We start from the raw sequence: 21173 nt of genomic DNA, 5'->3' as shown, positions 1-21173 counted from the left end.
CACTGCAGCCTACCATTGAGTACATAGCATTACTTTTTACTGAAGGGTTCAGTTACACAGGTTCTACGTATGATAGTATTCTGACACTTCAGTGTTGCCCACAGTTCTGTTCTTGCATTATTGGGCATCAGTAGACATTATTATGAGATGATTTCTATCAATGGAAGACTTAACATAGCACAGGTGCATTCAGTTGGCTGTCATTTTCTGCAGATATGTGCCATTACTTTCGTCCCCATTAGTGATGGGAGTTTTCAGACAAAACACTTACCTTACTGTGCCAGGATATAGACAATACTGGTAAAGTTGCATTTATATGTCTTTAAGGGATAGCAGCATGTCATTATTTGAAGGTAAGTGTGTCATAAAATCTAGTCGTAGTTTCACATTTGGTTTTGAGCAGAGCTCACAGAGACAGCTCTGCTGTTGAAGGCTTCAAACTTTCTACCTTTTGTATAAATGTTCTCATGTAGCTAGTCCATATAAATTAACCCACAAGGTGTTTACCAAATCCATTATGAGTGATCGGTGCCTAAATCAGTATAGAAACATGACAGAGCCCTAATTAAGGAGGAGCCAGGTAGTTTTAATGAACTGCTGCAATCTCTATGGTGATGATGCTCTTAAAATAGGGTTTAGTTGGGCATCCTAGATTATAGATCCAATAAAAGTGTTCAATTCAAGACAGTGTCTGACTTGGGAGAAAATTTGATGATGGTGTTCCCATGACACAGTCCACTGGCTTTCATTAATTATTTGCAAACCTACAATTGGTTAGGAGGGTCATCCAAATGTGCAACTCCTTCAACCGAAGGAGCACAAGCTGCACATGGAAGCTCATAACACACATAGATAGCACTGCACAACTGAATAAGATTACTTCATCCCATCACTATCTCTTGCAGTCTATCACTCATCCTTTTATTCAGAAAATAAGATGTTTGACACTTAACCAATTTAAAGTGATGCAGATGTTGCCAGAGACCAATGACAATGGGGAAACGCTGTACCCAAATTGCAATTATGTCCAAAATGGAATCTGAGCACCAAGCTCACTGGGCGATCTGGACATATGAGTTCCTTATGCAGCAATCTCCCTGTCAGCTTGGTTCAAGTGTTGCTGGTTCTGGCTGAGTTCATTTGTGAGGTGCAAGACAATGTAAAGCTTGCATTAGTGCCAACGCTATGTGGTAAAAGATGCTGGGAAGAAAAATGTTCAAAGTGGGAGGAACATCTGGAATGTGTACAGAGGCCTGAGGTCTTGGGCATCATTTCCATAAAAGTGTCAGGGCTGCAGACAACAGTTTACGAGAATGCAGCTTGATGGTTGGGGCGTCCACAAAATCAGTCGGCTCTAATTTTGAAGGTTCTTGGGGAATTTCACAAAAACTACATTGCAGTGTGAATGTAAGCCTACTTGTGATTGACAAATAAACCTCAATGGGGAGCTCGTGGCAAATAGATTAAGGACTACTGGTCGTCTTGCCAGTCCTTCAGGTTTGCTCTGAAATCTCTGGCAATTAAAGGAATCTCTTGGACGCTGATGTGAGCGACGCAAGAAAAAAAATCACACGGGGAAATTAAAAAGAACATTCTTTGGGCACTTCTATTCATTAGTTATATAAATATTTGAGATGGTTAAAAAAAATGATGTTGACTGACGGAGAAAAATCACCCAATCTGGTAATGAAGTGTCTATTCACTTTCCAATTGGTGTAAGAAAGCACTGCATCATGTGGGTGAACGTGTGAGGTGACCAATGGTAGGTATGTGAGGCTGGGTCATTTGGAGGCAGCATGTCCTGTGATAACACCTTTGGGCAGCAGGGTGGCATAGTGATTAGCACTGCTGCCTCTCAGTGCCAGGGACCTGGGTTCAATTCTGGCCTTGGGTTACTGTCTGTGTGAAGTTTGCATGTTCTCCCCATGTTTGCATGGGTTTCCTCCAGGCTCTCCGGTTTCTTCCAAAGATATGCAGGTTTTGTTGATCAGCCATGATAAATTGCCCCTTAGTGTCAGGGCGACGTGGGGTTTCAGGGATGGGGCCTGGGTGGGATTGTTGTTCTTGCAGCCTTGATGGGGCAAATGGCCTCCTTCTGCACTGTACATTCTATGATTCTGTGAATATATTGAACCAAAGTTGATAACTTTATGATTGCAAGCTTACATTGGGCCCAACATAAAGCTAGGGGAAGCAGAATGAAATTGCAAACAGTGCACTGCCAGAGTGCAGAAGACTGCACACTGAAATTGGCCCACCCAAAAAATTAGCAGAACAAAGACCAAATACACCTCCTCTCCTCACCCATCCCCAATTCTTGACCAGACCAATGGGTCCACGCAAGGTCCCTGTGGTCCTTTTGGGCCATTTTATTTGACTTTCTCACTATAAAATGGGTTTATAGCTTTAAATCAATACTTTAAATCACAGTGTCAATCCACCACCTGGGAGGAAGCTGATATCAAGTGAGCAAAAATCATTTTTAAAATGGACCGAAAAATATTTTCTAGTTGTGTTGGGGTATGGTAGGTCTGTTTCTGAGCAGGTTTTTGCATTCAAATTGCATTCAAAGCCTTTGAAAACCTGGTGTTCTCGCACCCAAAAGCTCCCATCTAATTTTGGGGCCTTCTTGAAGGTTTGCAAAATGGAGAGAAATGACCAGAAATGTCTGATGGCAACAAATTCACTCTGGAGAGTTCAGTTTAAGTTTAGTTATTAGCATCTCAAGTAAGCTTATATTAACACTGCAATGAAGTTACTGTGAAGATCCCCTACTGGCCACATTCTGGCACCTGTTCGGGTACACTGAGGGAGAATTTAGCATGGCCAATGTACCTAACCAGCAAGTCTTTCAGACTGTGGGAGGAAACCAGAACACTTGGAGGAAATTCATGCAGACATGGGGAGAACATGCAGATTCCGCATAGACAGTGACACAAGCTGGGCATCGAACACGGCTCCTTGGCGCTGTGAGGCAGCAGTGCTAACCTCTGTGCCACCGTGCCACTCCACTGTTTTGTGACACTTTCTAAAAGTAGTATAAATGATCACAGAAACTCTCTGCTTGTGTTTTGCATTCATTACACTGATTTGGGGGTGGGGTGCAACTAGAGAATGAATGTAACTGAGTGCAACCTCCAGGACATTGTATTTTATTATATAATAGTCAAGATGAATTATTTATCATTTTCGGATGTAATCCAAATGCATGATTAGATAGATAATGCCTGCAGATCTTAAAGTTTGTATTTTTTTAAAGAAATGCTTGGGGCCACTGAAATCTGTATATCCTTAAGTAATCTGTTATATTTGCACCTGCTGGGAGCTTAATTAAAAAAGAAAGAGCCTCAATTTAAAGCTCATTACTATGTAAACATATGTTAATTTAGTAAGAATCAGGTGGTGATTAAGTATAATGCATCTTTTTAAAAAGGAGGTTTAAAATGCCTGAGGGACTAAAGAGTGGGAGTTTCTTGGTGTCAGTGTGTTACCTTTCTGCAGAGTTTTTTAAATGAAGGGAATAGCAGAAATATAGATGTTTTCATTTTATCTGTCAATATGCAAAGATTTTAATAAGAAGTGCTATTCATGGGTTAATAAATAGGAAGACTTTTTTTTGGCTGAATGACCCATTTAGCTATTCTTTAATAAAAGTATACTTTAGCACTGAGTTTTGCCCGAATACAGAAGTGCTAGTTGAGACTGCTTTCATCCTCAGATGCTTCCATGACATAGTGCACATGAATCCATGGCCACAAACTCTCTGATCCTAACTTTTCAGTCATTGGCATCTGTTTGTTTTTATTCCCAGAAAAACGTCAGCATTTTAGCTTTCTCAACTGATTCAAAAGTTGCTCAAAGTCAGAAGAGTGTGGCTCTGCCACAGCATGTGATAAAAATCATTGTTCATTAATGTCCTTTACGGAAGGAAATCTGCTGTCCTCACTCAGTCTGGCCACAACAGATCAGCCATGATCTTACTGAATGGTGGGGCAGGCTCAAAGGGCTAGATGGTCTACTCCTGCTCCTATTTCTTATGTTCTTATGTACATGTGACTGCAGATCCACAGCAATGTGGTTGACTCTTAAATGCTTTTGGGGATGGGCAATAAATGCTGGCCTAACCAGCAATGCCCACATCCTGTGAAAAATAAAAAAAAATAAACCTTTTCAATGATATTCTTACTTCAGCTTTGAGAGGGCTTGAGCAGCTATCTGCATCATACGGTGGTGTAAGAGCATGGCTTTGGACACATCCAAAGATGTGCGGGTTAAGCGGATTGGCCATACTAAATTGCCCCTTAGTGTCTCAAGATGAATAGGTTAGGGGGATTAGTGGGGTAAATATGTGGGGTTATGGGGATCGGGCCTGGGCTAGATGCTCTGCTGGAGAGTCAGTGCAGACACAATGGGCTGAATGGCCTCCTTCTGCAATGTAGGGATTTTGTGACTTCATTTTCACACATCGACAAATAAATTGGATTGTTTGAGGTTGCTTGTACTTTTCCTTTGTGCAGAGACCTATAGCCAGGCTGGCATCTCAAGGAAGATAAATATTTCATCAGTCCCCTGAGTAAGGTAACAAGTTATTGCAAACAGTTCCAAATATTTTGCCTTCCCTTGTAATAGTTTGGCACGACTAATTTGCCCTAGTTAATGCTGAATACCATTAGATATGAAAAGCAATTCCTGTTCTGCTGGGCTTGTGCTTGGTCCCCATGAGTGTTGGCATTAGCAGCCAACTGACTTATCACTGCTAAATAGTTGGCAAACCGTGCTACTTGTTTTGGATATTAGCCTTCTTTGTAGTGGTAGCATTGGCGAAATTTTCAACAAAACTTGTAATTAAGAAGTAAAATGAGGAAAAGTACAATAGTACATATCAACAAATTTTGTGGCTAATTATTTCACAGACATCAGGAAACATGTATTTACTTAACTTTCAGATATTAATGCATTGTAAAAAATATTATTCATCCATCATCTGACAACGGGACAGTGTAAACATACATTTTAAATATCCATTGTTGAATTCAGCTAACCTTAATACTCTATTTCACACACATGGATTTCAAGTGTTCATAAAAACCAGCAGGATCTCCTATTTATTGTCTTTAACTCTCATCCTTAGAACATCAGGATGAATTGACTTACTCTTTGTACAAGCAGGCAACCTCACATGGCAGCCAGAAATATGTGAGAGTCCTGGGGTCTCAAGCAGTGCCATCTTGTGTGTCCACGAGACAGACTCAGGCTTAAGGCTAGCCAGAGAGGTGCCTGTACAGGGCAAAGGTCAGGAGGCGATATAGCCTGTAAATTTTCAGTCCTACAAGCCATGCTGGGCTTGCTCGAACCCCCAAGGCCTTTGAAATGTCCAATGGCCTTCTACTGACCCTGTATACACCTTACATTCTTCTTTTAATGATTGACACACAGTGGGTATGTGCCTTGAGGCACAGAGAAGCCATAGTCCTCTTCATCAAAGCAAATGTTTACAGCTGTTTCTACTTTCGTACTAATAAACTGTATTCTTTTTTTGCCCAAAATATGAAGCAGTTAAGTCTCTAAATAGATTGTGTACTTGGAGACGGTGAAAACTCAACCAATAAAATGCACAGACAAAGATGAAAACAAGGCGTATTATCTAGTCAAAATACCCAGTACTTAACGCTTTTTATCTCTTCAAGTGATTGGAGTGTAGATTCCTATCAGAAGGAGAAGTGTAGCAGAAACGATAAGGCTTTAGTTCAGAATCATTGATGTCATGTGGTGAAAGCTTACTATGTTGTTATACTTTAACTTGGTCTTAATAAGGTCAGAGTCTCATCTTACTGTTTTTAAGGAGTCCTCAGCAGGTAAAAACACTATAGAGCAGTAAAGTATTTACTTAAAAAGAAGCTTATATTAGATTCACAAAGAGCAGTGAAGCAGCTTCATGCCATTTGCAATCACCACTAATGCATCTCATTGCACAAATGAACTTGCAGTTGTGCCTTTTGCCTTTATTTTACAAGTCCGGCTTGAAAGCATATTGGGCAATGTTTATTATTGTAAGTACAACTGAAGATAGGAGCGCTTTGAGGACTTTCAAATGTTTGTTTAGCCAGGTTTTTGAAAAAGTTTAGTGTTTCTCATATACGCAGTGATCTTTTCTTTGGTATTTTCGGTATCAATACCTTGTTATAGGTTGATGAATGCTTATGTCTTTTAATTCGACAGAAGTGCAGTAATGGCAAATTTAAGATTAGTAATTACCAGCACTTTTGAAAGCCTTACACCCATTGGGAGATCTATAATTTGCAAGCAATTTTAATTTGCAAACAATTCAACATAATAGATTCAAACTGAACCACGTTATTACTGTACTATCTTACATACATGTTAGTTGTACGCAGAGCAGGTGCCATCACATGATGGTCAGTGCCATGATGATGTTTATAGGAATTGTAGTTAGTGAGGTGTTGCCCACCCCATCCTTAAGTTTAAAGTTTATTTATTCATGTCACAAGTAGATTTACATTAACACTGCAATGACGTTATTGTGAAAATCTCCTAGTCGCCACACTCTGGTGCCTGTTTGGGTATACTGAGGGAAAATATACCAAGGCCAATCCACCTAACCTGCACATCTTTCAGACTGTGGGAGGAAACTGGAGCACCTGGAAGAAACCCATGCAGATTCCACACAGACAGTGACCTAAGCTGGGTATCAAACCTGAGTCCCTGGTGCTGTGGGGCAGCAGTGCTAACCACTGTGCCACCATACCAGTCAGCAAAATGTGAGTGAACAAGCTCTTCATGCTGAAGCTCATTGCATACCTTTTGGAACTACTTTCAATAGGATACTCCAAACTAGCTGGCTTTATTTGTGAAAAAGTTTTAATTCTTGTTCTAGCTGCACTGGGGGTATGTTTCACCTTGAAACATGGAAGAGCATTCTAGTTTATATCTCTTATTAGATTATACATTTTGAAAGTCAGGTGGCACAGTGGTTAGCATTACTGCCTCTCAGTGCCAGGGACCTGGATTCAATTCCATCCTTTGGTGACTGTCTGGAGTTTGCACGTTCTCCCCATGTATGCATGGGTTTCCTCCAGATGCTCAGATTTCCTCCCACACTCCAAAGGTGTGTGGGTTAGATGGATTGGCCATGCTAAATTTCCCCTGTGGCCCAAGATATGTACTTTAAATGGATTAGCCATGGGAAATGGGGTTACGGGTATGGGATGGGGGAAGATGGCCTGGGTAAGATGATCTGCCGGAGAATCGGTGCAGACGCAATGGGCTAAATGGCCTCATTCTGCACTGTAACTATTCCATTCTATGAAAAGCACTCATGATCTAACAATGAAGTAGTGGAACCATAAAATTGATTTCTTTAGAAGAATATTTTATAATTTGAGCACCTTAACATTGCTTTTCATATTCAAGATATTGTGGGAATATAATAAGTGATGGACTTGCACATCAAACTGGTTCAACTGTTCTTGTAACCTCACATATTTATGTAACTTCTCTTTAAACAGGTATAGAAATGGATTAAGTCAGACAAATGTTTAGCAGAGTGTTAAATCTGTCTTTCAGATCTCATTTTGATTGTTTGGCAGGATTGACTTTGCACACCTTTGATTCCTCACAGAGTTGCTCAGCCCGTGTAAACCTGTGGGAAGGCGCAGAGTCAACATTAGTATTCTGGGTGAAAGGCCACGCTGGGTAGTTTACCATGCGCAATTTATCAGAAATCTGTGGATTCAGGTGTGAAGAGGATGGTCCGCAAGATCCTTACCACAAACACAGATGCACAAATGACATGCCAGGAGCTAAGCTAGTCCTTGTCTTATCAGTCTTATCTCATCGTATCCCAACAGGCTACTTACTGGGTCATTTAACTAGCACTGACAAGGGAGTTTTTTTTGCCCATTGTTTAAAATAACCCTGTCAATATACTCAAACACCACTTTTGCTGCGAAATTTTAAAACATGCTTTCAGAGAAGCAAAGCACTGGATCCCAATTTTTCTTTGGTCCCAGAAATGAAATGAAGCCAGTTTTATAATTGTAGTTTTTTTGTAAAAGTATACTAACATTACAGAGCACCAGAAGGAATGGTGGTTATATAGGAATTTGGCATTTAATTGAAGGTATAAGTTTAGCCTCAGCTCCAATGCAGCATAAATCTATTAAGAAAATGATTATACCAGAGAAGAACCAGAGGTGAGAAAAGCCAATCTTGCCAAACAATTGAAACAAATTCTGAAAGCCAGATTTAACATCTGTCCGACAGAATACTTTTTTTGTTGTCAGACTATTTTGTTGGATGTTCAGTGATATACCAGTTTAAAATGTTAGTGCAACTAATCAGTAATTACCACCATTGTTCTAATTAAACTTTGGCCACACTACCTACTAATGTTTAACTAGTATGCATTGAAATCGTGCAGTCACAATGCAACATCTTTTCTTGTAATAGTGTTTTTTTTGTTCAGCGCTGTTTTTCCTGATTACAACCTGTGCACAGCAATTAATGGGTTAAGTTGCCTTTCCATTTGGGTTCTGAACTTGGAAAAGTATTAAAGTAAGATTAGATTCTTCCACAACACAGCTCTTGTATCATTCAAAACTTCTTTTTCTGTCCTGTTTGATGGTACACAACAGCAGGGGTCTGAATGACTAGTGCTGGAAAAAAAGTGCTGGGGGTAGGGTTAAGTCCTCAGTCCAGTGCACCCCACTAATCCCTCTTGTTCCATAAAGGAGGATTTACTCTTGCTGCCAGGCTGTGAAAGGCTTTCTCGGTACATAAGAGATTGTCCTTGCTTTCCTGTGGAGGTGTGGTTGCTATAGTAGAGTGTCATGCCTGGAGTTTCTTACAAACCTCAGTGTTCATTGGTATAAGAGCTAAAGGGCAAAACTCGGGTTTAGAAAATGTGACAATAGATAAACAGGAAGACAGGAGACAGGCCAAATGGGCATTACAAGAGAAAAATAATGAAATGTGAAATAAAGGGGAAATGGAAAATAATAGACAACAACAATGAGGAGAAAAAGGGAGGGAAAGTCAGGGTGAATCAGAAGAGGGATAAAGAAGCTGGGATGAGATTTAATTTAAAGAGTAAAGTAGCACAAGCTTTCACAGTCTTGAGCTTAACAAATCTTACTTCAAATAAAAGTAGAGTTCTGTTGAAGACTCGAAACATTTCTCTCTCTGCAGATGCTGCAAGACCTGCTGTGCTTATTCAGCATTTTTGATTTTGAATCATTACAAACAAGGTGTTTGTTCGACATATAATGCTGCATATATTAATGCAAATGGTATAGTTAGCGCAGTGTTGAAGTACTTTTCTTCACTATGTTTACTGTGCTTAATACCCTATTGGCTATTACCTGTTTGTAGCAGCATGAGTATGTTCCAATCTAGCAGACTAATTAAAATGGCTAGTAGATGGAAGATGAAGCTGCCACTGGGAAAGATACTGCTCAAATACCAGGAGGAGAAGGTGTACTGACCATGCCACGTTTGTTGGACATGACTGTGGTCCTCCAACACACTTCTGGCTGGCCACCTCCATTATACTGCCCATAAGCTTGAGATAATCCAAATCTCTTCTGCCTGTGTCCAAACTCGCACCAACTCCTGTACACCCACCATACCCGTGCTTGCCGATTGACACCAGTAAGCAGTTGAGCAGTGCCTCAATTTTAGCAATCTGATCTTTGTTTTCAAAACCCCTCCATGGCCTCATCCCTCCCTATTTCTATAACCTCCTCAATCCTCAAAGATACCCGCCCACCTCCAGTTCTCATCTTTTGAGCATCCCCCATTTTAGGGCGAGACTGTGGAATTCTCTACCACAGAAGAGTATACTTATGAAGGAAATAGATAGATTTCTGGACTTGAAAGGCATCAAGGGGAGAGAATGAGAATATGGGGTTGAGATAAAGGATCAGCCATTGAATGATAGGCTTGAAGAGCCGAATGATCTACTCCCGATTCAAATTTCTAACTTTCTATATTTAATCGCTTGAACCAATTGGTTGCCAGGCCTTTGGCTGCCAAGCCTCTAATCTCTGGAATGCCCTCCCATACCTCTCTGCCTCTCTTTCCTTTATTTTTCAAAGTCTCTTTTCCTCTCTGAGACATGCCTACCTCTATGACCAAGCCTTTTGTCGTTTGCAGTAGTTCATCATAAAAAGCTGCTTTATTATGCTCCTGTGAAGCACCTTGGGATGTTAGAAGTAAATTAAAGGTTCTACACAAATGTTGTTGCAGGGTGAACACATTCTGCCTTGCCATGTTGTGTTTGTTGTGTGTGAGTGCCGAAGGAAAGAGCTGTTGCTACAACCTGACACAGCCAGCAATAAATCAGGAGTACCTATTGCCAGAAAGAACATGAGAAGTGAAGTAATTGCTGGTGAAAGAAGTGGATGGGAGGTATTACTGCTCAACATAAATTGTTCATATTACAGTGGCGAGTTGACAAAAATGAAATAATTAGCTCTGTACTCAGTAATTGCAGCTGTGCTTGGTGATACACTCTGTAATCAGAAACCTGAAAACTGAAATGGGGTTGGGGGCACAGGTGGGGAGAAGGAAAAAGTGGTTCAATTGAAAGTTGAGTGTGACAGTGTAGATATTTTTATTACAAGCATGCAAGCATATGTGTGGCATAAAACCACTCCATTATTTATAAATGACACACTCTTTGCTTTTGTGCAGGGAAATCAGGTTCAACCAGATACTCCTCCTCAAATGTTGGTAAAACCATGCAGGATTTTCGCCAGAATTTTATGAGATTTTGTCAGAATTGTATATTATTTGCTATTAGATTGTCAGTGATGGATGGAGTGTCAACAAATGAATGTTCACTATCAACAAAATATATTATTCTTTTTCATAGTAGGTGCACAGCGATAACGTATGCCCTGCATATAAATCAGAGATTTCTGAACTGCCTGTTTAAGGGGATTAATGTTTAATTGGAAATTGTTTGGTACATCAGTGTCGTCATGTAGGAGATGGCTTTGCAATATAATCTTCACAGTTAACTCTTGCTGCCAGCAAGTTTCATGCTGTCTTCATCAACTCATGCCAGGTTTTTGGGGGCAGTGGTTAGCACTGGGACCATTCCCACTTGGGTCACTGTCTGTGCAGAGTCTGCATATTCTCTCTGTGTCTCTCCGAGTGCTCCCACAGTCTGAAAGATGTGCTGGTTAGGTGCATTGAAGAAAGAACAATGAAAATTACAGTGCAGGAACAGGCCTTTCGGCCCTCCATGCCTGCACTGACCATGCTGCCCAAATGAACTAAAACCCCTTACCCTTCTGGGGACCATATCCCTCTATTCCCTTCCTATTCATGTATTTGTCAAGATGCCCCTTAAAAGTCACTATCATATCTGCTTCCACTACCACCCCCGGTAGAATGTTTTTAGTGAGTCATTAAGCAAACATTGAAAGAAACTGAACACGCACTCGAGTTACCATGTACAAGTAAATGACTGTGCCAAGGAAGATACTCACCCTTGTAATGTATCACTGTAAATCTTGAACCTCGCAGTATCATCTTGGGTAGTGTTCCACTTAATGCATGGGGCACTGTTTAAGTTGGGAAACTATATTTTCATCGGTGATATTGCTTTTGAGGTTTTGAAATTCGGATGGCAGTGCCATGGATTTCTACTCCAAACCTCAATAATTTATGATGCTGATTTCCACGTTCCACCACAGATTAGGAAAAATTGAAGCCATTATATGTGCTGTGCAGTTTAATGCTATAAGGAGGGAAGGGAATACAAAAAGAATTATGGAATTCCCAAAGGTAGTAATATTCTTTGCTTTATAAATGAAAAATTGTTTTAATTCCCTGCCAGAAGCAATAATTTGATTTTTCATAAATTCTTTCATCAAAATGTCATGAAACAAAAATTGACACAAACTGCATCTTTCAGATAATGAACAGATACACAGGAATAAACTACATAATTGAGACAAGGAGCAAAAAGACTCAAGGAACAAAATAAAACCTGACTGAAATCTAGGATAAAAGTAACAATAATAATATCTTAAGGATAAGGATTTAAAAAAAAATTTAAGGACAGTATTCTTTGCTCAATTTTGAAAGGCATGCAGAAATAATGAAATTATCCTTTGTTATTGTTTTAATGGTGTCAAAAGTGTATAGCCCAGTCTTCTTTATTTGTCATACCCTGTCAAAACACTACCACCCAATGAAATGTGTAAGAACATGATTTAAACCTGATTAAGAAGGCATATGGCATGCTTGCCTTCATCGGTTGGGGCACTGTATACAAGAGTTGGGAAATCACGTTGCAGTTATATAGAACCTTGATTGGGTCACATTTAAAGTCACATATCAATGTCACAAGTAGGTTTACATTAGCACTTCAATGATGTTGCTGTGAAAATCTCCTAGTTGCCACACTCTGGCACCTGTTGGGGTACAGTGAGGGAGAATTTAGCGTAGCCAATGCACTGAACCAGCATGTCTTTCAACTGTGGGAGGAAACCGGAGCACCCGGAGAAAACGTGTAGACTCTGCACAGGCAGTGACTCAAGCTGGGAATTGAACCCGGCTCCCTGGCTGTGAGGCAGCAGTGCTAACCACTGTGCCACCATGCCGCCCATATGGAGTATTGTGTGTAGTCCTGATCACTACCAGAAGGATATGGAACCTTTGGAAAGAGTGCAAAGAAGGTTCACTAGGATGTTGCCTGGTCTTGAGGGTGTTGACTATGAGGAGAGGTTGAATAAGCTACGATTGTTTTTACTGGAAAGACAGAGGCTGAGGGGAGGCCTGATAGAGGTCCACAAAATTATGAGAATCATAGACAGGCTGGATGGTCAGAGGCCTTTTCCCAGGGGGAAAATATCAGTTACAAGGGGGGCACAGGTTCAAGCTGAGAGGGGGAAAGTTTAGGGAGATGTGCAGGGTAAATTTTTCATGCAGAATGGTGGGTGCCTGGAACTGCCAGAGGGGGTGGTGGAAGCAGGCACATTAGCAACATGTAAGAGGCATCTGGATGGATACGTGAATAGGGAGGGAGAGTAAGGGCAGAAGGTCATTTTTTTAGTGCATCATGATTGGCATGGGCTTGGAGGGCTGAAGGGCCTATTCCTGTGCTGTACTTTTCTTTGTTCTTTGTAGGTCAGTGGCATATGTTTCATAGTCAAACCCAAACAAAGAGTTAATAAATCCCAGCTTATTGCTGTGCCCCATTCAGTACAAGAGATAATTTGGTAAACAAGCAACATGGATGAACGAGGAGGCTTTTATAACTACCATTCATTTATCGGAGCTCTTGAAGCACACTTAATGTGAACAGTAAATTGCACAAACTGCACTGAAGCCTATCTGATCATAATTAATTAGTTATAATAAAACAATTAAACTATGTTTGCGTGCAACAAAGGAAATGAAGGGCAGGACAAAGCAACACAGAGGTAAAGAGTAGGTTGTTAGGACAATGTAAATGTAAACAGTGAAGTACTGATTTGCAGCAAAAGGGACAGGGTCAAATCCGAAGCAAGATAAGCCCCCTATAGATAATAAATCAGCTGTACATATTAAACAACAGATGTTTCTGACTCAAGCAGGAAGACACAATGGATCATATAACAGCAGTTATGTTTGTAAGGATTACTGAATCAGACTTCAACTTCAGAGGAATATCCTACGATATAAAAACTTTACAGTCACTTCCTTTAACTAACACAGATCAGCCTTCTGATTTAGGCTCGAAGCATCTGTCTACTCTTTAAAGGTTTATGGCCATGATCTGAAACTGTGCAGTGAAGCCTACATAGTGTCCACTCATAATAGGTGTCCTGTGCAATATTATCGTCATCACAGGTCCTAAACTGGCTTTATTGCTGACATGTTATGAGATTTACTCCAGTCAGCAGTTAGATTAGCCACAGTGCAAATACAAATCATTTCGCAGTAATGACTTGCTGATATACCTAGCCGAAGAGCACAGAACATTTTACTTAATTTGGGAATTCTTCTCAATTTGATCTCCAAACCACTACATTCTTAATGGCCTAACTGAACGTCGCGCAGCTTAAAGCTATCCGCGAGATAAAGATACCAGTTTATCGCGTGGATTCCTATATATCAAGCGGGGGGAATAATAAAGCGCCATAAATTAACCACAGAGAAGATTAGGGAGTGGGGATTTCATCCCGCAATCATGAAATATCTGTCACAGCTTCTGCGTTAGCGAGGAATCAAGTATCCTACAATTGTTACTTCATGCAAATTATTGTACTTCATACGGTTCTGCAACAGACTCCCAGTCCCATATCGCCAAAAAAATTAATAAAAGACGAGTAGATTTCTCAGGCAGTCAGTGGGATAAAATAAAATGATTGACTCATAGGCTGAATTCTGTAAAATGGCAACTTTGTCGATGTGTAAACGCACAGAGAATTCAATAGGCTCTTGGGGTGACCACTTTGCATGAAGTTAACCTGTCTTACTTAAGATACTTGGTTAATTCAGACATATCGCAACCCAATTGTGGAGAAACACCTTTTTTTAACAGAGGTGTCATGCCTGGAAAACTTCAGAACTATTCGCCAGAGCTCAAACACAAAACAAGAATCAGTGACGGATTCAGGAAAATGGGTCTTTTGCCAAGATTAACCACTGTGGGCAAATGTGGATTAGTTTGGGATTTCAGGACTTGATTTGCAATCACGCCTGATTGTCTGCATTGAACATCCTGATGCCCAACCATCATTGCAAACTTTAAAAAATGATTATAAAGGTTTGCTTGGGTGATTTGTTGCGCGTGTTAAGGCTAATCTGCTGTCAGGATGAAAAGTTGGAATGATGTTATACCTAACACATTAAGCTTAAAGAAAATGCCGAACTTTCTAGCATAAGAGCACCTGTATTTAGACAACAGCCTGAGGCTTAATTAAAATCAGCAAAAGAGGTTAGTTAACAGCTTAGCGTGAGTAGGAAGTCACAGGTGGTTCATTTACACTACAAGCAGCAGGGCAAGCTTAAGATTTCCGAATGTAATCCTTTATTTAGGCTTTTCTTGACAAGGTTTTTTTAAGACTAGATATGATGAGTAAACTTGTCAGTGAAATATATATTTATAAAATCACAGCTATGGAAGGGACAGCCTGAAAGAGGGCAAGTGCCTATTGATAATAGAACAAACACTTCCAGAAAGGTAACTTGTGAAAGAGGAGGACTGGGGATTCAGTAGTGAAGCTAGCTTTAGAATCGAGCTGGGGCCTGTCTGTTCTGAATGAACGTACAAGATCCCATGTAACTCCTTTGAGAGAGAGCTTTCCTTGTGTCCTGAACTACCATTTATCCCTCAACCAACACCTAAAACAGGCGACTAGTTATATCTTTCTCTTTTTTTCCTATTGATTCTATTGCCACATATAGAATCCTATAGTGCAGAACAGACCATTCGGCTACACTGACTTTCTGACAGAGTATCTGACCCAGGCTTTTCCCCCACTATATTCCTGTGACCCCATACATTTTCCATGGCCAATCCATCTTGCCTATACATCTTGGGATACAAAGGGGCAATTTATCATGGCCAAATCACCTCACCTCCACATCTTGGGACACTAAGGGACAATTTAGCATGATCAATCCACCTAACCTGCAGTTCTTTGGACTGTGGAGGAAACCGGAGCACACAGACACTGGGAGAATGTGCAAACAACACACAGGCATTCATCTGAGACAGGGCACTCGAAGTCAGGTCCCTGGTGCTATAAGACAGTAAGAAGTCTCACAACATCAGGTTAAAGTCCAACAGGTTTATTTGGTAGCAGAAGGCACAAGCTTTTGGAACACTGCCCCTTCATCAGGTGAGCGGGAGTTGTGTTCACAAACAGGGCATATACAGACACTAAACTCAATTTACAAGATAATGGTTGGAACTTAAGTCTTTACAAGTAATCATGTCTTAATGGTCCAAAAGCTTTTGGCTTGTGCTACCAAATAAACCTGTTGGACTTTAACTTGGTGTTGTGAGACTTCTTACTGTGTTTACCCCAGTCCAACGCTGGCATCTCCATATCATGGTTGAGACATCAATGCCACCATGCCACACTCTTGGATAAGAGTGCACATTATCCCATTGCTACTTGTGGGATCAATCTGCACTCTCTCATTTCCTTCTCTATGAATGGTATGCTTTGTCTGTATAGCGCGCAAGAAACAATACCTTTCACTGTACGTTAATACATGTAACAATAACAAATCAAATCAAATCAAATGCTATGTACAAAATGTCTACTAAACTTTCTACCTTATAACAGCGACTCCACAAGTACTTCATTGATTGTAAATGTTTTGGGATGCGTGGCAGTGTTTTGAGGCATTATATGTATGTGCGATTGTTTTCCTTTGAAGACAATACCAATGCAAAATATCAAAATCTTCAACATGAGTTTCTGCCAAGGCTTCAAATAAATCGGTTGGACTTAAACCTGGTGTTGTCAGACTCCCTACAAGGCTGCAAGTGGCCAGGAATGCCCTGGGGCTCAGCACATGCAGAAGGATTTTCTCTATTCTTGGGGTATAGTATGATTATGTGTCCAATTTCAGCTTCTCTGTGGTGAAGAAATCCTATAATGTTTCATTTTGATATTCCAACTACCTCACAAAACAGTTCCTTTGAGTGTGTGAAATCATGGAAGGCCTAAGATGACTTTATTTGAATATTAATCTGGGGATTAAGAATGCTCATTGTATGGGTTGGCACTGTGTCGAATTATCAATGGATGGCACCACAGCTGGTGTGGATGGGTGGGGTAACCGATTTGGCCTCCCTGATGCTGTGGAGTTTCTGATCTCTGGCTTGCAGCTGTGGGGAGATCCCACAGGAGGATCCAAACCGGGAAGCACTGTCCTATGCCTCCCAGCACGTGACTGAGAAGTGTGAGTGATGAAATCCTGTGAGCTGCCCACAGCCCAGTGTCTGTGCTGCAGATGGTGTGTGTCCTGGGCAACTTCAGTGAGCATGGAAGGATTTACACCCCAAATAGAAATAACTGTAGCATCGAGCTCCTTGAATCCTTGCCTGAACTGACATAGAACCAAGTCACATCCTGTAAACTTATGAAAGACGAATTAATTTAATTTTATTCCTTGAGATTAGCTCAACCTTTTTACTCCATAACAGTTTCATTTTCTGAGAGCAATGGATCAATTAAATATCCGTACACAATATATTTCTTTGTGTTGTGCAGCATGCTAACTTATTTGTAGGTGTGTCTCAGTTTACTTCTGTCTCCAAGTCTGAACATTGTGGATTCAAATCCCACTCCAGGATGTGAATGCAAAAAAATTCAATTGAGTGCAGGAGGAAGGTGGGAATGTGACACAGCCAGAGATATCATCTCAAAAGAACAAAGAACAAAGAACAAAATCAGCCCGGGAAACAGGCCCTTCGGCCCAACGAGCCCGCGCCGCCATCTCAACACCACCAGTCCCCCTCTCCCCCCCACGGCCTCTGTCTACTGTTTTATGGAAGCAATAGGGAATCGCATCTCTGATCCAAAAGGACTCCAGATTCACGTGGGCTGTAGGGTACAGGTATTCTTGGGCTAACTGGTCTCCCACAAACAGTTCACTACAAAGTTCCTGCAAACTGGACGAGTGAAAAGACTGTAAGTGTCCTGTGTGACACAATAAACTAAGGTCCCATCTGCTCTCTCAGGTGGATAGAAACATAGTAAACAGAAATAGGATTAGACCATTTGGTTCTTCAAGCCTGCTCCACCATTTATTTTGATCATGGCTGATCATCAAATTCAATATCCTGATTTCCCCCTTCCCTCCATATCCGTTGATCTCTTTAGCCCCAAGAGCAATATCTAACTTCTCAAAATCACACAATATTTTGGCCTCAATTACTTTCTGTGGTAGTGATTTCCACACATTCACCATCCTCTGGGTGAAGAAATTTCTCCTCACCTCAATCCTAAAAGGTTTACTCCTTATCTTCAAACCATGACCCCCTAGTTCTGGACTCCCCCACCATCAGGAACTATTTTTGAGTCTACCCTATCTAATTCTGTTAGAATTTTATACGTTTCTATGAGGTCCCTTTCTAAACTCCAATGAATATAATGCTAACTGATTTACTTTCTCCTCATATGATAGACCTGCCATTCTAGGAATCAGCCCGGTAAACCTTCACTGTACGCCCTCTATAGCAAGGATACCCCTTCTCAGATAAGGACATCAAAACTGCGCACAATACTCCAGGTGTGGCCTCACCGATGCCCTATACAATTGCAGTGAAATATCTCTAATCCTATACACAAATCCTCTCGCTATGAAGGACAACATACTATTTTCTTTCTTTGCTGCCTGCTGTACCTGCGTGCATCACTCTCAGGATGTTAAAGATCCCATAGCATTATTCTGAAGAAGTGGAAGACATCACTGGTGACCTGGCCAATATTTACTCCTCAATCTTCAGTAGGAAAATAAGTTACCCAGCTAGTATCACACAGCAATCTTTGGGACCTTGCTGTATGTTAGCTGGTCGCCACGCTTCCTTTCATTACAACAGTGGCCACACTTCAAAAGTACTTTATTGGTTGTAAAGTACTTTGGCATGAACTGTGGTCATGAAAGGTGCTGCATAAATGCAACTCTTTCCATCTTTTACTTCAAAAATCTGGTGCCTGACTTATGTGAATTGTTAGTATTGTGTTTACAATCAAAATGAAACATGAGGACTGAGTAAACCATTTGGAAAAGGAATTAGATTTAGTGGGAATAAAAAATAGTGCACATTGCTTTAATATCAGATGCTTTTAAACAATTTGGCGCAGTCAATAGATTATGAAAATTATACTGCTACATCCATGAAATGTTTGAAAAAGTAACTTTTTAAAATGTTGAATTTACTCAGGCATACCTCCGCATTGGTTCCTTGTGTGAACAAGAGGAAATAATTGATCTTTATGCAATACCATATCCCATTCTCCATGTTTATAGACTGTTTGCCAACTAGTGAATTACTAGTAATATATAATTATTGCTGTTTCATATCAAAAGGTGTACACACAGTACCATTCCACAAACAGCAATGGAGTAGACTAACCAATCAGTCTGCTATTTGTGGTGCTGGTTTTGGGAGGAATGTTGGCCAGGGTCAGTCTTCTACCTTTCATATGGTTCCATGGGGTGTTCTATACCAGTACATCATCAGTGAGAAAGAAAGCGCAGGTGGCACGGTGCCAAGCACTGCTGCCTCGCAGCACCAGGGACCCAGGTTTCATTCCGATCTTGGACGATTGTCTGTGTGGAGTTTGCATGTTCTCCCTGTGTCTGTGTAGGTTTCCTCCGGGTGCTCAGGTTTCCTCCCATAGCCTAAAGGTGTGCGGGTTAGGTGGCTTGGCCATGCTAGATTGTCCTTGGTGGCCCAAAATGTGTAGGGGAGGTGGATTAGCCATGGCTAATGTGGAGGTGGACATTACACTGATAGGGTGGGGGAGGTACTAGGTAAGTTTTTTTTGGAGAATGAGTGGAAACTCGATGGGCCGAATAGCCTTCTTCCATGCTGTAGGAATCTTATGATTCTATGAATATTTGACGCATAAACAAGTTGCAATGTCTCAGACCAGTTTTGTCTTTTCCAGGTTGTTTGCCACGAAATGCAATGGCTGCATGGAGAAGATAGCGCCCACAGAGTTTGTGATGCGAGCTTTAGAGTGCGTTTACCACCTGAGCTGTTTTTGTTGCTGCGTTTGCGAAAGACAACTGAGGAAAGGAGACGAGTATGTTTTGAAAGAGGGACAGCTGCTTTGCAAAAACGACTACGAGAAAGAAAAGGAGCTGTTGAGTTCCGTTAGCCCTGATGATTCTGACTCAGGTAAAGACAGCACAATCCAAGCATTTCCCACAGGGAAACATTCACCACTGTCGCCTCAGTTATTTTAATCCATATGCCTAACTTTGTTTTTAAACCCTTGCAGTGTACACAAAGTATATGATATCACGGCATAAACCAAAGTTTCTTATCCTCCTGTAAATAACTAACTTGAGTTTTTTCCATTCATTCGTGGGACATGGGTGTCGCTGGCTGGGCTGGCATTTATTGCCCATCCCTAGTTGCTCTTGTTTAGCGGGTAGTTGAGAATCAACCACATTGCTGTGGCTCTGGAGTCACATGTAAGCCAGACCAGGTAAGGGCTGTAGATTTCCTTCCCTAAACGACATTAGTGAGCCAGATGGGTTTTCCAACAGTCGACAATGGTTTCGTGGTCCAAAAGCATAAAATGCTGGAAAATCTCAGCAGGTCTGACAGCATCTGTGGAGAGAGAATAGAGACAATGTTTCGAGTCTGGATGACCCTTTGACAGCTCTAATACTGTCAGACCTGCTAGGATTTTCCAGCATTTTCTGCTTTTGCTTCACATTCCAGTATCCACAGTATTTTGCTTTTATCTTAATGGGTTCCTTGTTATCAATGGATTCTGAATTCCATATTTTTTTAATTGAATTCCAATTTCATCATCTGCCATGGCAGGATTCAGTGCTGGGTCTAGCAATAATACCACTAGGCCATCTAAAGGCCCAGCCTTGCCTGGAGTGTTTAGGAACATAGTCTAATTGAAAAATACAAAGAACAACAAAGAACAAAGAAAAGTACAGCACAGGAACAAGTCCTGCGGCTCTCCAAGCCTACGCTTATCAAAATAGATCATATGATCAGCATGTGATGCCATACTGTAGGCATTTGTTGTCATGATAATGTCCTGCACAGCCCTGCATATTTTAATGGCTGTGTTCACACCAAAATTGCCAAGTGGATGGAAGGCGGCTTTTTAGGGAACCATTTCATCAGATGTTTTGAAGACATTATTATCTCACAGCTGATACATTTTCTTTGGTTTTGGGAATTTAACACACAGAATCTGAGAACAAACAGATTGTCACATCATGCCTATGCCAACATTTTGAAAGAGTTATCCAATCAATCCCATCCCTCTGCTCTTTCCCCGTAGCTCTGCAAATGTTTTCAGCTTCTCCAGTATAGATCGAATTCCATTTGGAACGTTATTATTGAATCTGTTCCACCACCCTTTCAGGCAGTGCATTCCAGATCATAACAACTCGCGGCATTAAAATAAAAAAATCCTCCTCTCTGCTCTTTT

General features: G+C 40.9%; 1 protein-coding gene across 4 annotated transcripts in view; it reads left to right on the top strand.

Annotated features, from left to right (window-relative positions):
* LOC145358140 (LIM/homeobox protein LMX-1.2) overlaps positions 1-21173 on the top strand; it is a 197168-nt gene that overhangs the window by 158282 nt on the left and 17713 nt on the right. For all 4 annotated transcript variants that reach the window (XM_080211820.1, XM_080211821.1, XM_080211819.1 and 1 more), the window contains one exon: positions 19656-19888. In XM_080211820.1, the coding sequence (XP_080067946.1) occupies positions 19656-19888 (233 nt within the window). The remainder of the gene's footprint in view (positions 1-19655; positions 19889-21173) is intronic.

Source organism: Carcharhinus amblyrhynchos, chromosome 25 (assembly GCF_965287045.1).
Source record: "Carcharhinus amblyrhynchos chromosome 25, sCarAmb.v2.hapA, whole genome shotgun sequence".
NCBI lineage: Eukaryota > Metazoa > Chordata > Chondrichthyes > Carcharhiniformes > Carcharhinidae > Carcharhinus > Carcharhinus amblyrhynchos.
The sequence above is the reverse complement of the archived record's forward strand: the minus strand, read 5'-3'. Positions and strand labels throughout refer to the sequence as shown.